Raw genomic sequence first — 18,962 nt, 5'->3', positions numbered from 1 at the left:
CAAGTGAGAGATTTGCCGATCTGCTATATTACTGACACTACTTTCTGCATGGCATCACTGAATACACCTCTCTGCTGGGCCACCGACAGGACTTGATCGGGAATCACGCCAGGCTTCGAGACAACAAAAACAACTTGCTCGGTTCTCTACGCCTACGCTGCGCCGCTGAAGCGAAAGCCATTGCCTGATATGAAAAGACAAACAAGGGAAACTGCGCTATCTCTCTGGCGAAGACAGGTATATTGATGGATACTGCCCCAGCTAAAATGTGTCTAAAAGAGGAGCACGGATTCGAAAAGAGTGCAAGACACTCCCAATAACCGCCACTCATAAATGATGCAAACAGCTGCCGGCCTTTCGGGTCTTGGAGCGACCAGGGGCCACGCCGCCCCTATTTTAGGCGGGCACACTGGCTGGCTGCGGCAATGGCAGTCCCCACAAGCGAGCTTTCATGCACAAACTCTAGCTTGACCTGCACCCCATGACTTGCCACCAGCGGGCAGCCGTTGACGAAGTCCAACACGGCCGTGCGGAGCGAGCCGAAATACTCCATGACCGAGCCGACGTAGCCGATGGAAATCACGTCGGTGTCAAACGGCCCGTTGTGGCGTGCTAGGAGCTCGACATAAGCCACGATGGCCACCGCCACGACATACGCTGCGCGGTGCACGATGCTCTGGACTACAAGCTTGAAGTCCGCCACGTCCGCCAACGTCACCAGCAGGCGCGGCCAGCGAAAGCAGGCCTCGATGCGCTCAGCCAAGAAGCTGTCGTCGGTGCCCTCGGCAACGAGGCACATGAGCTCGCCCGTCACGCCCTGGTACGGCGTGGCGAGCACGGCAAAGTTTTTCTGCGCGGCGAAAATCTCGTTCTGCGCCACGGCGTCCAGCAACACCAAGCGGACCAATTCCGGCAAGTAGCGGCCGGACGTCAAGAGCTCGAAAGGCTGGAAAATGGCGTTTGTCGCCGGGTCCACGGCCATGTGCGGCGCGAACAGCAGGCTGTCCGCGAAGCGCGGGTCGATGTAGCAGTCGTACTTGGTGGCGAGCGCAGGCACCAAGGAGTTGCCGAAAAGAGACGTTTCCGTGTTGAACAAGACGTGGTGCTCGTCACTCAAGAGCTTGGAGGGCGCGATTCGTGCCAGCGCCCGGAGCTGGCAGCACAAGTTGAAGCCCGTGCCGAGCACCAAGGCCAAGCGTGTGGACTGGTCGAGAAAGCGCGCGGCCGAAAACACCGCAAGCGAGTCGTTGGTGATCAGCTGCACGTCCAAGCAAATGGCGTGGTTGGCGCTTACCGTGGCCTCGAGCAAGGCCTTCAACTCGCAGCCGACAATGTCGTCTGCCGCCAGGAAGCCCTTGGCCAAGTGGAGAATGGTGGCCGTGTTGTACAGCGTGGAGCGGAGGGGGAACGACCACGTGATGCCGGTGGTGATGGGCACGTCGGTCCGCACGGCTGTCTGCGCCGCAAGCGTCTCGGCAATCTTGGCCGCGATCCACGAGAAGAACGCCCGGTTGACGAGCTTGTGGCCGTTTTCCACGGGCCAGCTGCGGGAAACCACGAGCGAAATGCGCTGCTGCCTCGAGTGCCGGCTCTTCCGGAGATGCCGCGGCCCGCTTTCGGGGGCGATGCTGATGACCGCCACGCGGAGCGTGGACCCGCCCAAATCGACCACGAGGAAGTCGCCGCTTTCGTCGCCGCGCGGCGAGATCTCGTAGTTCGGGAGCATGGTGATGGGCGACGAGCCGGATAAGGCCTCCTCAAACGCGTCGCAGACTTGCGATGCGTAGAAGGGCAAGAGAGAGCGAGCGGAGCCGCGGCGGAATTCGGCAGCCGCGGCCGCCACCAGCGAGAGGGTCACGTGCAGCGACGTCGGCAGTGCGGACAGCGGCAACAGCGACATGGGCAGCGAGGGGGCCAGCGCAGACAACAGGCTGCAGCTGGCGTTTGGGGGGGCCTCGGTGCACATGGAGGGTCCGGGCGAGTTGGAGGCGGGCGCCGTGTGCAGGAGCGCCTGTTTGTTGTGCGCGCGGGCAGCTGGAATCTGGGGTAGGCTGGCGCCGGGCCGGAGGGCAGGGCGAAAACAGGCCGGTGGGCAGGGCGAATTAAGCACCGGATCCGAGGACGCTTCCCGAATTCAGTTTTTTTTTTTTTTTTGCCTTCGGCTTTTCAGGTCTTCGCTCTTATTTATCGGCCGCGACTCCCTGTTTTTTTTTTGTCGCTTTTGAGCTCTAGTTGTCAGCTCGCAATTGCTCGATTTCTCGATACGCTGTGAGCCAGTTATTCCTGGGTCCTCTGGTGCGACACGATCAATGAGCACCAATTGCCAAAGAACACTTGTTGACTTCTCCAAACAAACACGTCGTGGGTCCGCTTTCTGTTTTGCTTTTTTGTTTTTTTTGTTTTGCTTTTATGTTTTTTTGTTTTGCTTTTATGTTTTTTTGTTTTGCTTTTATGTTATTTTGTTTTGCTTTTATGTTTTTTTGTTTTGCTTTTATCTTTTTCCTCACTTTGGCTCGATCTCTGCAAGACGGGGTTCCGAATATGCGCTTCCTGGCTGATGCCAAAACTGGTTTGCGCTGCTGGAATCGGCTGGTATGCGATAAGCGTCCGCGGAGCTGAGGGTGGGTGCGTTCTCTGTTTGCGCTGTTCTCGTCAGTTTCGTGCTCAGAATACCACGGCCTTTTCGTCTGCTCCAAAAATCGTCCTTTTCCAATGCACTCGGATGTCTTGTGGTGGCCAGTGGATCTTCTGTTTTTCCAGCAGACTCGAGATGCCGGATCCATATCTCGGTATATATCCCGACACGCAGCCGGGGCCGCGAGCCATGGTGGCAATGTGCCAGATGGAAAAATACCAGGTTGCACTGGCGCGCATCTCAGGCAGCCATGTTGCAATCAGCGCGCTGTGTGCCGGACGTGGCCCCAAATGTATGGGCCAAGCGAGACGTGCCACGTCTTCTGGATACGGACGAGCTCTGGTCCCGCCGTTTTTCCCTTTCCTGCAACCTCTTTTGTTTTTTCTGGAAAAACGTGGCCGCCACGACAGTTTCCTTATTCTTGGCATTTTGCGTTGTACTTTCCCGAATGATGGTTTGAACCACGCATGATCCCAGTTGCATTGTAGCTCCAAATACATTCCGACCCCATCGGAGTGAAACAGCAGTGTATTCAAGCTAGCCTTTGTTTGATAGCACCCGGGCTGTCCAGCAGGTGTAGGAGATCTAAAGTGTATACGCCAGTCACACAAAAAACAAACTCCTCTGAGGCCCCATGAACACGCCCAGCACCAGGCCTTCATTTCCCTGCCCAGATAGGTCACGTTGCAGTACCATCCTTGAATAAAACATTCACGTATGAGGCCATTTCTCCTTGAAGGCGTTGCAACCACCCCAAGCCCTTCAACAAGCTGGTGTCATGGCTTTGCAGATACGTGATCGCCCCGCGACTGCCAGAACTGCCTTTCATGGCATCAACCCGTCTTTCACAGAGTCATGGTATCTGCCACACGCACTGGGGCTCCCGCACTATTCAGACCACCCATTTCCTCCGCATCTACTCTTCTTCGCCCAGCTGCGGTTCCAAGTCTTTGAGCTCCACGCTTTCCGGGCTTTCGCCCATTTTCCTCAAATTTTTAGCGTGTGTCTCTTGGTCCTCCACCACAAACTCCCGTAATTTTTGTTTCCCCACAAGCACCGCCTCATCAACCATTCGCTGGGCAACTAGCAAGGCCGGGCCCAAAAGATTGGTCTGGTACATCACATAAACAGCCGCTCCCAACACGAGGAGCAACGTGAAGAAGAATGGGTTCCTGATCACCGCCATAAACTCATTCCAGCCGAGCGCCACAATCAACAAATAAATGTAGTAAGGAATTTGGGTGACGTGTTGGATGATCGACCGCTTTGTTTCGACGAATTTCGCATCGATCTCCCGCTTGAACTTGAGCGCAACCTCACTCTTCTCGCTCTCCGAAAGAATCTCAGCAAAAGAGTTCTTTTCATTATTCTCGTCGTCGTCACTGTCCGAGTCTTCATGGGCTCTTTCGTCCAAAGTCAAGCCGTCCTCAATGGGCTTTACGCGGTCATACTTTTGTTTCAAAGTCTTGTCGAAAACATCGTACTTGGGCATGATTTCGGCACCATTGGACAATCTGGCGATAGTAAGAATTGGAAAGACTTTCATCGCGTGACCCTTTGCCTCACCAAATGCAGCATCCAACTCTTTTCCATTTTGGTAAAGACGTGGGAGCCCATTCTGATCGTATCTGAATTTATCATCAAATCTGTCCTTGAGGATTGTGAGTAAATTGTCTTTGGAGATGTGCTTATGGATCACCGTGTGCAAGGTTTGCCATGACTGGAATTCAAAGACACGCAATGTAAGCTTGTTCATGTCGTCTTCCGCGCCAACGCCGAAATCCACCATGCCGCTGTCGGAAGTGTACTTTTCCAAGAAAAGCGCCGCAGCCATGTCAAATTTCTCCATGACTTGGTCCCAAGTCGACTGTGAAGGGCTGGAAATCTCCTGTGAAATGGCTATTTTTAACCCGCTCGTGAGTTTCTTGAGATGCTTGCTCACAATGGTGTTAAGCTCGACAAGCTGCTGCTTCGCAATGAGTTTCGCCAACTCGACCTCAAGAGAGTCGGCGTAGTCATTTGTGGTCAATTGGCCGTTCAAGGAGAGCGAAGCTAAGTTCTTGGCAAACAGCGTTCGTAAGGCATCTGTCGACGCGGACACATGGTCCACGAACGTGCCAGTCCGTGGCTTTTTGGCCAAGGCTACCGCAAAGGTCTTGAGGCTTGAGCTCAACAACTGCTTGGAGTATACGGAAAGGATCTCGGAAAGCTTGGCGTTGACCTTCTCGTCCAAGATGGCACGTCTTTGTTCGTACACAGAGGTATTGTACTTGGACGCCTGTAGATCAAAGGCAGCAAGAGTGATGTCCTTCAAGGCCGCAAGATCCAGGCCGGTTTTCTGGTAGTCCGGCGCGGCGGGTTCCAGGGAGCGCGTGGCGTCGGCCTTGGCAACGTCAAATCCAACTAGGAAGTCGGAGTAGCATGCGGCCACGATCTCGTCGCACTTGAACTTGGCCACCAAGATCTGCTGCGTGGGCAAGTCCAAGTCCTTGTTGCTGTCGATCTGGTCCCAGCAGTTTTCCGCATACATGGTCCAGCCCTCGATGGGAATATCATGGTGGTAGAAGGGCTTGAACAAGAACGCGTCGTCCGCGGAGTCAATGAAGCGGTTGCCCAACAGCCGGACGTCCAGCATGAACTTGTCGTGCTGCAACACCTTGTGGCCCAAGGTGTGGAAGTCCAAGTCGAAGAAATCGGCGAACGCCAAGTGGGCCACGTCGCTGGGCTTGTTCAAGTTCTCCCAGATCTTCAACAAATCCTGCGTGATGGTGGCGGCAAGCGACTCCTTGGGCGTCACGCCCAAATGGTCGCGGATCACGAAAAGCAAGAGCACCTTGTGCTCGCTGCTGCTGCTGGCACGGTGCAACTTGGCGGTTCCAAATAGAGACAAGTTGACTTCGAACACCGTCTTCAACAAGCCCATGTTGGCGCCCTGGTAGAGCCCGACCTGCGTTTCCCACAAGTTGACAATCAACACCTCGCTGGTGGCCATGGCGAAAAGCGCGGCCTTGCGCTCGAAGTCCTGGTCCTCGCCTCGTTCCCTGCCGTCGGTTCCTTCCACATCCATGACGATGATGCTGTCCCGCGCCACGTGACCCGCGTCTTCCACGCTGTTGTTGACGCCGGGGCTCACGGCGAGCCAGATGCCCTTGGTGGTCTGCTGCCGATTGACCTCGTCCATGACGCCGAAATTGGTGTTGAACAACGCATTCAAAAGCGTGGATTTGCCGGTGGACTGCGAGCCGAACACGGAGATGATCCGGTGGTCCGCGGCCGCGCGGCCGGCCCCGGGACTCGCTGCCTGCGAGATGTAGTCCAAGATGTCGGAGTTGAAATTTTTGTGCTCGTCTATAAGCTGGATAGCATCTTGCACAGAGTCAATGGGGACGAACGACGACGCGGCCGACGCCGGCGACGCGGCGCGGGGCGGGCCGCCAACGGGCACGTGCGGCTCGGCGGGCGTCACGTGATCGCGCCCTGCCGCCGCTGCTGGTGTTTCTGGCATTTTGTGGTGTTTTGGTCTACGGCCTGATATGCCCTGGAAGCTCCAGTCGAGCTCTGGTGCTGAGAGGTGGTGTGCGGTGTGTGCAGGGCCCGCGGTGCGGGGGCGGTCACGTGATGCGCGTGCTGCCCGGTGCCGTGCGCCGCTCTCTGGGCGCATTTATATGGTATCAGAACGCGGCTTCGGTTCTATTTTTGATTTGTATTTAAGTAACTAATCACTACGGACCCAGCTTGGAGCGGTCACTGAATCCTAGGAGAAAGCTTTTTTCTACCTCGACCTCTGCCTCTATTTATACCTTCCTCGAGGAACAAACACGTGGCTTTCTCACCTTTGCCATTGTTGCAGCCACAGATTGGTCATGTGACTCGCTTATGCGCTAACATATGGCGAGATGGAGATGTGGTGAGGTGGAATGTGGTGAGATGCTCGGCATGTCATATTATGTGTTCTCGTTCCAGTGTCGTGGGACGGGTTTGATGGGTATTTTAGTTTTAGTGGGTGCTCTCGGGTTTATGGGCTTGGGAATTTGTTTTGTGATGAGTAGGCTAGAAGGGCTCTTCTAGACGGTATTCTGCGTTTCACAGGCGTTCTAAGTTTACTGTGGATTCTGGTGTCATGGTGTTCTAGGTTTTGTACGTGATGTAGGTTTAATGTTGTCTAGTAAGCGCTGTAGGTTTGAATATTGTTGTAGGTCTAGTAAGTTTGTATGTCTAGCTGTTGTATGTCTAACTTTGTATGTGTAACTGTTGTATGTCCAACTGTTGTATGTCTAATTGTTGTATGTCCAACTGTTGATGGTCAATAAGTATTCTGGGTTTAATGCACATTGCGTTTATTCTGGCCTACAAATTCCTTCGAAACCAAAGACCTTCTGGGCTCAATGAGTATCATGTGCTTGATGGGTATAATGGGTCAAAACGCCGGCCTGTTTCTCATCACTTTCGACTTTGCATGACCAATGATCCTCATTTCAAATGCCCATCTACTTAACACGCAATATCAAATCCCGACAAAAATTTTCAAGTCGTTCGGGATATTATAAAGCTCCATTATCTGCGGGCGTGCCATCTAGTTGGTCCACGTAATTTTGTGGGTGCGACAGTGATACCCATACTTGTTTGTAATGCGCTCATTCTTGATATTTTGAAAAATCAGCTCAAACACTTCTGGCTGAGATTGTAAACATATGCCCTCTTGTGACTATATTAATCTATAACTCACCAAAATTAGATGAGTCTTCAAGATTAACCCTAAGATATTTGAGACAATCGAGCGTATCCCATGAGGGTGATATTAGCTTCTGACCCTAAAAAAGTCGAAAAAAGTTTTCAGCTGCCACTTTTCTGGGCTTTCAATACGGTTCCTCGTGCTATGAATACAAACCCTTATGAAATTCACAAATAAATTTTGTAATGAGGTTGTAGAGATTCCATAAAAAGCGTGCGACTTCAACAATTTCTCAAACAAATGCTCAATATATTTGAGAGTATGAACAAGTACTATTAATTGTGGCTGTATATTTATATAAATCTCATGTCCCTTGAAGATTTATTGATAACCTTAAAGGCAGATATGTGAATGAATAGTTTTTAAATGAAATGCCTCATAAAACTTGCTGCTCTTGAAAGCATTGTGCCATACTACCGCAGCTTCCACCCGCTTGCGACTTTCAAGATCGTCCTGGTTGTCACCAATATACAGAATGCCTTTCTTTCAGACTTTGGCTATATACAATAAAGACGTTTGAGTCTTTTGCTGCTGGCCGGCCAAAAAAGTATCCCACCACATTAGAACAGGTGTTGAAACTAGACATGCCCAAAACTCGGATGAAGCACCCCGAGCACGAATATATACACTTTTATCGGACAGTCTTGCGAATCTTCCACGTCCTTACACATTCGTTGAACATTGTTGTCGGACAATCTGTTCCACTACAAACCGTGCTCAGGCAATCTAATTATGCTCATGCAGGTAAGCCATGAGTAGAATAGATGATTTTGACCTTCGAGGCACGCCATAGTACAGTTTTGTTACACTGACGTCCAACTTTTCCTCGAAGCAGGAGATAGGCGGATGGAGAACTTGCTAGCTGGCCAGGCGGCAGTTCTGCCCGGCGACTCACGAAAACTCGCTCTTCAAAGATACCATGCGGGATTTGGTGACCCGGTTCATGCCCTTGTACGACATGTCAAACGAGCCCCGGCCCTGTGTCATGGACCTCAACCTCGATAAGTAGCCCACCATCTCACGCAAAGGCGTCTCTGCCACAATAAGCTTCCTGTTGCTGATCTGGCGGTCTGCAGATTTCATGGTGTAGTCCGGCGGAAGATAGATTTTCTCGGCTTCCGAGCTGGCCCAGCTCTGATTCTCCAAAGTGTCCATGCCCTCATCCTCGATCGAAACAATCGTGGCCAGACACCTGCTGTTCAAGTCATGCACGACATCACCCAAGACGTCCGAGCCCACGGATATCTTGGTCATCATGATGGGCTCGAGCAAACACAACGAGTCGTGCTTCTCGTGAAGCTGCTCCACGCCCTTGCACACGACACGCCTGCCGACCTCGAGGAGCTCGGAGGCAGAGTCCGTATTCTCGGCCACGGGAAAGTTCCACTTGACTACGCGGACCACGCACGAGTGCAACGGGAGGCCGAAAAGAGGCCCGCCTATTTGGAGGCCCGTGGCGCAGCCAGTCAAGAGTTTGTCCTGGAGGTCCTCCAACGAGAGCTCGCACTTCCACCTGCGCTCGTCCAAGGCCCGGAGCATGGGCTCGGAGGTCGCGGCCGCATCGAGAATGATGATGTTGTTGTCCTGGTCGAGGCAGACGGCGCCGTCCTCGTCCGCAAAGGGCGATTCCGCAGCGTCGCCCTCGAACGAGTCCAAGGCGATTTCCACGTAGACCTCCGGGTTGTCTGCAGCCGCAACGTGCACGGTTTTGGCGGAGGGCTTGGCGATGCTCTCCTTGTAGGAGACGGCGACCTTGGCCAAGCGCACCTTGGCCTTCATGTCGTTGACCAAGCGGTCGCGCACAATCTCGAGGTGGAGCTCGCCCATGCCGCTCAAGACGGTCTGGCCCAAGTCGTCGTCCACGTACACCAGCAAGGACGGGTCCTCGCGCAAGAGCATGGCAATGCAGTCGTTCATGTGGCGCGCGTCGCCGGCCGTGGCAGGCTCGATGCTGGAGTTGAAGAGCGGCGGCGGGACGTCGATCGGGAGCAACTTGAGGTTGGCCTCCAAGTCCGAGAAGCCCTTGGAGCCCGACACGCCGTGCGACACCAAGGTGTCGCCCGTGACGATCTCGTCGTGGGTGCCCGCCACCACGCCGATGTTGCCCGCCAGAATGGCCAGCACCTCCTCGGGCACGTCGCCGTGCATCAACATCAACTTCTTGAAGTGCACGCGGTGCCCCGTGCGCGTGTTGACCACGGTGGAGTTGGACGCGAGCTTGCCGCTGTACACGCGGAAGAACGTCAAGACGCCGCGGCCCGGGTGCGTCATGACCTTGAAGGCAAGCGCCACGGTCAAGTTGGGGCTGTTGTTGAGCACGAGCCCGCGGCGCGCGTCCATGGCCATGGGCACCGGCACGTGGCGCGTGACGAGCTCGGCCTGCCGCCTGCGCTTGCCCAACAGGCGGGCCGTCGTGGACGTGACCTCCGGGAGCGCGGCCTGCAACGGCGACGCCAAGTACGCAAGCACCGCGTCCATGAGCGGCTGCACGCCGACGTTGCGGAAGCTGGAGCCGCACAACACGGGCGTCACGTGGCAGGCGAGCGTGGCGCTCCGGATGGCCCGCCCGAGCGTGCCCGCAGACACGGCCATGTAGTCCTCGCCGCACTCGAGGAACTCCTCGATCACGGCGTCGTCCATGTCGCCCAAGGTCTCCACCATGCACTCGCGGCTCCTCCGCACCATGTCGTGGAGCGGCGCGAGCTGCGCGTCCGCCGCGTCGAGGTCCACGGCCCGCACGGTTCTGCCCGACGCGTCCGCGGCGTCCCAGAGCAAGAGCTTTTTGTGGAGCACGTCAAGCGTGCCGCGGAACACCAAGTCGCCATCGTCGCCGCGCTGGAAGTACGGCAAGCTGAGGCACACGGCGCGCGTCTGGAGCTTGGCCACGAGCTCCTTGACCGTGCGGCTGAAGCCGGCGCCCGGGCGGTCCATCTTGTTGACGTAGGCGATGCGGGGGATGCGCAACGCGTGCGCCTGGCGCCACACCTTCTCGGTCTGCGCCTCCACGCCGGCCACGGCGTCCAAGATGGTCACTGCGCCGTCGAGCACGCGCAACGCGCGCGTGACCTCGAACGTGAAGTCCGCGTGGCCGGGCGTGTCGATGATGTTGATTTTGTGGTTGTTCCAGGGGATGGAGATGGCCGCCAGCTGGATGGTGATGCCCCGCTCGCGCTCCGAGGGCAAGTAGTCGGTGACGGTGTCGCCCTGGTCCACGTTGCCGATGCGCAGCGTCTTGCCACTGTAGAAGAGCATGCGCTCGGTGGTGGTGGTCTTGCCGGCATCGATGTGCGCGATGATGCCGATGTTCCTTGTTTTGTCGGCCGCCACCGTGTTGAGCTTGGGCTCGTTTAGGCGGCCGGACCCGTGGAAGGGTCTCTGGAAGACGGTGCTGGCGGGGCGGAGCCGGGCGCCGCGGGCAAGAGCACGCATCTGAAGAATCTTTTAGGGTCTGTGTTATAGAAGAAGAGTTTGAGTACCAGAGTCTGAGGATCTGGGTCTGAGAATCAGAGATAGAGTGTTTGGAACCTGATCTGAGTCTGTCTGGGTCTCAGTGTTTGAAATCGATCTGAGTCTGAGGGTTTGGGTCTCAGTATATAGAGTCTCAGTATAAGAGTTTGAGTATCTGATCCTGAGTATCTGGGTTCAGCGCTTAGAGCCTGATCTGAGTCTGAGAATCTTAGCCTCAGTATTTAAAACCTGGGGATTTGAGTCTGAATATCTGACCCTGAGTATCCGAATCTCAGTGTTTGGAACCTGAGTATCTGGAACCAGAGTATCCGGGTCTCTGTATTTATAACCCGAGTATCTGGGCCTGGATTTCCAAAACCTGACTATCTAGAGCCTGCTTGTATAAGCTTCACAATCTAGAGCCTGACTATCTGAGTCTCAGCGTATGGAGCCTGAGCCTGGGTATATGAGACCTGATTATCCGAGCCTGACTATCTAAATCTCAGTATTTACAACCCGAGTATCTGGCATCTGATGAAAGGTGAGATTCGCAGCCCTGAAAAACAGACCGGCCGAGCGACTGCATTGTGCGAAGCCAATGGAGCGGCTAATCTTGAGAGAATCTTTTTTTTATTGCACCCCTCTCATAGGCTTTTTTCACATCAAATCAAATGTGCGCCTGGACCTTTTCCAGCTCGGTCAGCTATTCCCAGCTCGGCCAGCCATTCCCAGCTCGGACAACCATTCCTAGGTCGGACCGGGTCTGCCTACGAAAAAGACTATGTGCAGTGCCACAACTTGTATTCTCCTTCCCAGGACGTAAAAGCCTGGTCCCTTCCTTTTCTTTTCTTCAGCACACCTATGGAAAGCTCATTTGGCTCACCTATCCCTTCTGGCTACAAGAAACTCCGATCTTATACCCTCTAGAGGAATACCTGTGGGATTCCCACTGCCACCGTATACAGTCCAATGCCCGCTGCATGCAGAACAGAATTCTAACAACGAGCCAGAAATATTGGACAGGCCAATCTGGCAAGTGCTACGGGCGGATACTTGGTTTGGTTCGGTTTCCCTATTTCTCATTTCTTGTGTTATTTGCTTCTTGCTTCTTGTTTCTTTTTTGTTTGTGTGTGTGGTGAGTAACTGGAAGAACTAGGTGGAACATCGTAGCTGACTGCAGTCTTGAAAATGCTGCTGTGCAACCACGGTTTACTGTCGACCACGAGAATATGTATTTTTCAATCAATCACGTATCCGGAATTTCTCACAGAGACCGTGTGCTAGAATTGCTAAATTCCCACGGTCCGCTTCGTGCTTTGAACCATTGATGGGGCGGGGCGAGGCATGTGATATTCTGTGTTTTATGTACCGCTACCCAAGATACGACACCTAGTCCATGTGCGGTCGAAACGCTTCTCGGATATCCCTTTTTTACAAAGAAAGCTAAGCTTTTTGCTAAACAAGGCTCACATCTGTATCTCAGCTCATGATCGAATCATTTCATCACTTGTACGATCTCAGGTTACTCAAAATCACATTTACACCACCATTGACAACGTGTTATCTCATATGTCTCTTTGGTGGTTGCCAAAAGAAAGCACCTCTTGAGATTTTTTCCTGGATTCCTGAAAGACCGTGAACAAAAGAGACTCATGATGAAAGTCCGATATTGCTCAACTCAAGATATTCGGCTAAAGATTCAGCAGTCCAACCAAACCAGAGAAGGTCGAGAAAATTTATACAATTATGTAGCCTTCATGCCCGGAACTGTCCACCAACACAGGCTGTGATCGGGGCTCAAATTTGTCAAAGGTGTTCCCTGATTTTCTGCTAATTCAACAGATAAGTCTATACTTCTGGGCTTTCCAATTAAAAACCCTCAGTACAATTATGTGTCTTGCTTACAGCTCTGTTGTAACATCCTACGATTATGCATAACGTTCGAGGACTTGACCAACATTTCTCATCTTTCTGTACCTACAATATGTTGTCCAGAGTTCCAGACACCATGACCTCTCTTGTGCTTGTGAATAAATGAGGTACCTTGGAGTATGAATTGTAAGACCTGATTCAAATCATTCCATGAACAAAGATCTCGATAGAAACAGGATGTTTGCCGTCAGTGGTAATAGTCCAGTCAGATTGTTCAAGAAATAAATAGACAAAACGTAAATAATCAGACAAAACGTCAATAGTAGACAGTGGCATAGTTCCATAAAAGCTGTTTCTTGCCTCACTCAATATACGTCCGCTGAATTCAGAGGCAAATTGCTTGTCCGGATGAGTATACTTAGAAGAGCCTGTATATTCTCTATTTATTCTAAAATGATTATCGGCCAGACTACTGGAATAGCTTAATGCTAAGGATCTTTTACTTTTATTTATCTGCTTGGCAAAGCATAACACGGACGTATAGTCACATGCAGTCTTAAAAGTATGAAAACTTCCCGCCTACAACATATAGTGTGAGATACAACTTTCATCGATCTGGACTCGACCGGCTGACGGGTGGCAACGCGAACAACCTACCGAGCAAATGAATATTTAGATTTCTTCTCATATCAAACTCACTGCATTAGGAAAGAGAACCATATTATGTCATATACAAGCAGCTCCTTTATACGAATTTGTTCGCAGCCAGCTCATACAAAAAGAAAATAGTAAAAGGTCACCACCAACGTATCAAAGTAAATCCATGTACGCAACCAGGAGCTAAACCTATTGCTTTTTCAACAATCCTAGTCCTATATTGCTCCTCTGGCGTGAGGCTTCTTACAATGTAAAAGGGATAATAACTTGAACATTGTGAGATCTCTATCATCAGCTTAAATTTGATGGTCTTTGTGAGCATATTATAATTTCCCACTTCGAACCTCTTCTACTCTTCTTATCCCCATGGCCATGACTATGGGTTTTAAAAGATAGAATATAGAAAGACATTGTGCATTCTTATGTTATTTAGGAATTCCGCAATTCATAGGAGTATAACCACGCATATGTACCCGAAGTCCCTTACTGAAATGCAATAATATAGTAAGCCGCCGAATCGAGTATCCAAACTGCAGATCCCAGTCTCAAATCCTCAGGAAGGAGAAACTCACCGAAAGAATCCTGATATTGCTTTCCTGAAGTCTTACGAATCTCAGTTCCCCTCGGCCTTTTGGCTGCGATATTTTCTGGAGATCATCTGCTCAAAGGAAAAAAACTTAACGTGATGGACCCCTTGAATAGCTTTCCGATATTTCCCAAGTGTCGAAACTCGGCCCACCCCCTTCTATTAGTCACGGCCTGGATGGTCCTCTTGGCCTGTATCTGTTGACGTATTGGATATTACGTCATCGACTTCTAGGATAGGTCTCCTTTAGTAGTCGCTTCAACTCAGATGGCTTTTGTTTTGATAGATTCATCTGATTAAAGGGGCAAAACTATATAAATATTATAAATATAAAACATTTAAACAACTCCCAGCTACATCCCAAGTGTCTGTACCAAAATAACAGCTGACAGTCGTGTTTGCTTGGCAAATGTTCACACATCCCATCATTCAGCTACTTATGAACCGTCTTTCTGCATGGAAACGGAAACAACTATTGTTTGTTGTCCTTGGTATAATTGAGCCACATTATTCTTCGGTGTTATGATACGACATGAGCAAGATTATAGATTCTGGGCATCCTGTATAATACGAAGGACGAAGAGTCTAAACATTCCTGATCGGGGTTACCCCTCACCTACTGTATAGAAGGGTTCCGAACTATAAAGGAGCGTGAGGCTGAGACATCCCTGAAGAAGGATAACACTTTTGAGACATCGAGAATACGACAGATAGACTAGGCCTATCCACTAAGGCTGAACTATCTATAAACCGATCTACTCGTAGTTTAAGAGACAGCTCCAGGCTGTTTCATAATATTCGGTATGAAATTCCGGTGTAGTGTAACGGCTATCACGGTTCGCTTTCACCGAGCAAACCCGGGTTCGACTCCCGGCACCGGAGAATTGTTTTTACATCGTCAAACATGTCAGACTTCCTGTGTGTAATTTTGACCGAATTTTTTATGCACCGGCATCACGCCTCGTGCACACAATAATACCTCGTGTCATGCGTATAAATAAGTTGACAAGCAAGCAAAGTCTCGGTCTCTTATCTTTTACTGATGGTGATATAATCCGTCAAAACATGCACCTCGTAGCAATTCAAGATAGTAAGATAAGATGAAGATAAGATTTGAAGTTGCTCTCAAATTAAAATCTGGATCAGTATGCAGATTTTGGGAACCCCACATAATGTAAGCGAAGAGTCGCACGACACTTAGTTCCTTGGTAACATCCTCCTAAATCAGAAACCGTTGCAGCAGCTAGACTGTAGCAATTCATGACCAATCAGGTCATTGACAAAGCAGGCTATCTGTCGTTTGCGGAATCGAATGCGTGACGCACAAAGAACCGACGGAGAGGCATTTCCTGTTGTATGCTTTGCGGCATTTAGGCCGGGCGCGGCGTTGCACTATATCTTTTCATGCCGCACGATCGTACGGCAGTCTCAGACCTGTATATTGTAAAATACTGCAAATCTCTCTTTTTCACGCGGCGGTGCAGCTATTGCATAGGGGGTCCCATGCATTATTGCCGGAAAATTGCGGGTTCGGCCGCGGCAAAAGCGGAGAAAGAATCTCCGCTTGTTGGAAATGCCGTAATACTGTACACCAACATCATCCCTTTTCCAATCATATGGTATGATACTAGTCTATTGCTGTATATGCAATAGTGCTGTATGCAACTATTGCCGCCCAGTCGCTTAAATCTTGACTGGGTTTACGGCTGGACACTATTTATCACGCTTGTTACCCTGGTTCAGTTGCACGCTCGTTCACTTTTTTTGCACAGGCTTGCTTTGGACTAGTTTGGATACAATCCGGCTTACGAACTAGGTCTATAAATTTACTGTTATGTCTACGTCTGATGAGAAGGTGTTGCACAGCGATGTCGACTCTATAAAAAAACAAGAGTATGTTAAAAACTCGGAATTGGGGCATTCAGAATTAGAACACTCTGAATTAGAGGCTTTGGCTAGCAATGATGAGGGCAGAGAGCCAACAGAGGAGGAAATGAAAAGGTTGAGACATGTCTCCGAAAGAATCCCAATCTCATGTTGGCTCGTGGCTATTGTCGAATTGGCTGAGCGTTTTGCCTACTATGGATTATCTACGCCTTTCCAAAACTACATGCAAAATGGCCCTAATGACACGCCCAAAGGTGTTTTGAATTTGAAGAGTCAGGGAGCAACTGCACTTTCCTATTTCTGGCAGTTTTGGTGTTACATTACCCCCATCTTCGGCGCCTGGGTTTCAGACACATACTGGGGTAAGTATAAAACAATCTGTGTTTTCTGTGTGATCTATATCATCGGTATTTTCCTTTTGTTTATTACCTCGTTGCCATCTGTGGCTTCTCACAGTGTGTCCTTGGGTGGATTCATTGCGTCAATTATCATTATCGGTCTTGGAACAGGTGGAGTCAAGTCAAATGTGTCCCCATTAATTGCTGATCAAATTCCAAAGACAATGCCTGTAATCAAGGTATTACCTAGTGGCGAGAGAGTCATCCAGGACCCCAACATTACCATTCAAAATGTCTTCATGTTCTTCTACCTTATGATCAACATTGGCTCTTTGTCGGTCATCGCCACCACGGAGTTGGAGGCTCATGTGGACTTCTGGGCGGCTTTCTTATTACCCCTCTGTTTCTTTGTGATTGCACTTGTTGTCTTGTTTGTCGGTAAAAATCAGTATGTCAAGGTACCCGTGTCTGACAAAGTCATTGCCAAATCTTTCAAGGTGTCCTGGCTTGCCATAACCAACAAATTCAATTTCGATGCTGCCAGGCCTTCTATTCACCCAGAAGCTAATTTCCCATGGACTGAGAAGTTTGTGGACGAAGTGATCAGAGCTTTTTACGCATGCAAGGTGTTCGTTTTCTACCCCATTTACTGGGTGGTTTACGGACAAATGTTGAACAACTTTATCACACAGGCTGGTCAGATGGAATTGCACGGCTTACCCAACGATATCTTGCAGGCAATCGACTCGTTGACAATCATCATTTTCATCCCAATCTTTGAGAGATTCGTGTACCCATTCATCCGGAGATTCACACCTTTTAAGGCCATCACCAAGATTTTCTGGGGATTCATGTTCGGCGCTGCAGCCATGGTTTACGCCGCTGTTTTGCAACATTACATTTACCAAGCTGGTCCATGTTATGATGACCCAATGGGATGTGCTCCAGAATACTCAAACACTCCCAACCGTGTGCACGTGGCCACCCAGACTCCAGCATACTTCTTCATTGCTATTTCCGAAATTTTGGCTTCCATCACCGGTTTGGAATATGCGTATACCAAGGCCCCAGTGTCCATGAAGGCCTTCATCATGTCATTGTTCTTGGTGACGAATGCCTTCGGCTCTGCCCTTGGAATTGCTCTTTCGCCAACTTCGGAAAACCCCAAATTCGTCTGGGCTTTCACTGGTTTGGCAGTGGCTTGTTTCTGTGCTGGTTGCTTATTCTGGATCTTCTTTAGACACTACAATGACAAGGAAGACGAGTTGAATAAGTTGGACTACATTGATGACAAAAACACCTTTGATAACCTCGCCCCTGTGTCATCATTGGCCGTTTCAGCCAGATCCAAATACTAAAGGCAGGCTTTATTTCTTAACCACTTTTCATTCACATCAGAATGGGAATAGCTTCATGTATAAATTCAGCGCTAATTGCATTTTTGATTCTTGTAGAAACTGTTGGATCATTGAGAAAATTAAGCTCGGAAAATACCAGCTTCTGTGTAGAAGACACTCAATGATACAAGAGCCCACAAACACAGAAGTTCGCTCCTGATACCTATGGACAAATTATACTCTAGACTCTCATTTCCGAGACTACCTCTGTAGCCGGCCTTGCAAGGTCTATAGCCGGACTCTACCGACCTGCAAGAACATGTATGGCTTGTATGTATGGGTTATGAGCGTGTGTTGGTTATTGGATTGCGTAGATTGCATGTTCGCCACAAGTGCCGGATAAATGCCAATTGTCTCTGATCACAAGCGGTAAATTGACACGTGAAGTTTGGTGTGTATGACCATTTTGCGTAGTTTGAGATGCAGAATTGCCTGACAATCACAATGGTTTAGTCATCCAGAAGAGATGAGAATTGTTGCCTCTGTGTTGCAGTTATCACTATCAATAGTTCTCGAAAATATGACCAGGATGCATATACATGATTGACAATCCCTAAAATAGTGACCTTAAAGCTCAGATGATGAAGATTCACTTCTGGGCTTTCGATGGGCGATACTAACTTTTGCTTGTTTTCTTTGAAAATTTTTACCGTTGGCCCGATGGGGTATTTTGTCTGGCGTCTTCCGAGGTACTCTTGTAAATATTTTGAGCTCTTAGCTACACAAAAAACGCACTGTCTAAGACCTGTGTGAAAATATATAATTGCAGTATATCAGTTCTCCTTTGTCAAGAAACGTGGGTGTGCAATTTGAATGAAATTACGCATCTGAAAACAGTTAATGAGACTTTGATGTGAAACTGAGATGAGAATCCTCACTAGTATATTTATTTGGCTGCATCAATTTTTTTTTCGTTTGCTTACAAAGCTGTAGTATGGGTGAGAATTTAGCGAGCTTTGTGACGGCCCATGGACACCAACATATCAAGCACAAATGATGCTCGCGCACGGGCATACAGAGTCAACTCAATTTGATTTCAATCTCTTTTATATCATGTCACATTCCTATAGCTAGACAGAAAATAAAAACATCAGCTTATGGTTTGGATATCCAATCTCTAGCCTTGAATAGACAGTATGAATAGTTTCTGCGGTCATATTTAGGCACATTTTTCCAAAGTAATACAATATAGTTTGACAGCCACTTGATGAAATTTGGGATTGATTTAATTCAAACTCAAAACCTCAATTTTTCTCAGGCAGGGAAAGAAAGATCATATCTATCAAATCATCGTTGGTTAGTAGCTGTATTTTTTGTGAGATTATTTCGAAGTGCTGAACCAGGACAAATCCCATTTTACTTCATATCTCTACCTTGGAGTCATGGTCATGCGTATGTGGCTTTGCCCTTA

General features: G+C 49.8%; 7 protein-coding genes and 1 non-coding gene across 8 annotated transcripts; 4 read left to right on the top strand and 4 right to left on the bottom strand.

Annotated features, from left to right (window-relative positions):
* Positions 1-391: 391 nt before the first annotated feature.
* On the bottom strand, positions 392-1,900 carry HXK1 (hexokinase 1; the record flags this gene model as incomplete). The annotated part of the gene is made up of 1 exon (XM_018857744.1): positions 392-1,900. The coding sequence occupies one exon, from the start codon at positions 1,898-1,900 to the stop codon at positions 392-394; it is 1,509 nt and encodes a 502-aa protein (XP_018711294.1).
* A 237-nt stretch (positions 1,901-2,137) lies between these two features.
* On the top strand, positions 2,138-2,611 carry METBIDRAFT_205698 (uncharacterized protein). The gene has a single exon (XM_018854980.1). It carries the CDS (start codon positions 2,310-2,312, stop codon positions 2,556-2,558), a length of 249 nt encoding a protein of 82 aa, XP_018711293.1. The 5' UTR covers positions 2,138-2,309; the 3' UTR covers positions 2,559-2,611.
* On the bottom strand, positions 2,612-3,424 carry METBIDRAFT_205697 (uncharacterized protein). The gene has a single exon (XM_018854979.1). The coding sequence runs from the start codon at positions 3,295-3,297 to the stop codon at positions 2,665-2,667; it is 633 nt and encodes a 210-aa protein (XP_018711292.1). The 5' UTR covers positions 3,298-3,424; the 3' UTR covers positions 2,612-2,664.
* A 127-nt stretch (positions 3,425-3,551) lies between these two features.
* On the bottom strand, positions 3,552-6,140 carry NAG6 (dynamin-like GTPase; the record flags this gene model as incomplete). The annotated part of the gene is made up of 1 exon (XM_018857688.1): positions 3,552-6,140. The coding sequence occupies one exon, from the start codon at positions 6,138-6,140 to the stop codon at positions 3,552-3,554; it is 2,589 nt and encodes an 862-aa protein (XP_018711291.1).
* A 218-nt stretch (positions 6,141-6,358) lies between these two features.
* Positions 6,359-6,860, top strand: METBIDRAFT_32718 (uncharacterized protein). Its single transcript, XM_018856117.1, has one exon. It carries the CDS (start codon positions 6,524-6,526, stop codon positions 6,701-6,703), a length of 180 nt encoding a protein of 59 aa, XP_018711290.1. The 5' UTR covers positions 6,359-6,523; the 3' UTR covers positions 6,704-6,860.
* A 1,398-nt stretch (positions 6,861-8,258) lies between these two features.
* MEF2 (Mef2p) lies at positions 8,259-10,796 on the bottom strand (the record flags this gene model as incomplete). Its single annotated transcript, XM_018857712.1, has 1 exon — positions 8,259-10,796. The coding sequence occupies one exon, from the start codon at positions 10,794-10,796 to the stop codon at positions 8,259-8,261; it is 2,538 nt and encodes an 845-aa protein (XP_018711289.1).
* Positions 10,797-14,739: 3,943 nt separating this feature from the next.
* Positions 14,740-14,811, top strand: METBIDRAFT_t168. The gene has a single exon. It is a non-coding gene; the product is annotated as a tRNA-Glu (tRNA).
* A 902-nt stretch (positions 14,812-15,713) lies between these two features.
* Positions 15,714-17,736, top strand: PTR22 (Ptr22p). Its single transcript, XM_018856116.1, has one exon. The coding sequence runs from the start codon at positions 15,764-15,766 to the stop codon at positions 17,510-17,512; it is 1,749 nt and encodes a 582-aa protein (XP_018711288.1). The 5' UTR covers positions 15,714-15,763; the 3' UTR covers positions 17,513-17,736.
* The last annotated feature ends 1,226 nt before the right edge of the window (positions 17,737-18,962 follow it).

This window comes from Metschnikowia bicuspidata (assembly GCF_001664035.1).
Source record: "Metschnikowia bicuspidata var. bicuspidata NRRL YB-4993 chromosome Unknown METBIscaffold_4, whole genome shotgun sequence".
Taxonomy (NCBI): Eukaryota; Fungi; Ascomycota; class Pichiomycetes; order Serinales; family Metschnikowiaceae; genus Metschnikowia; species Metschnikowia bicuspidata.
This window is presented reverse-complemented; position numbering and strand designations above follow the sequence as displayed.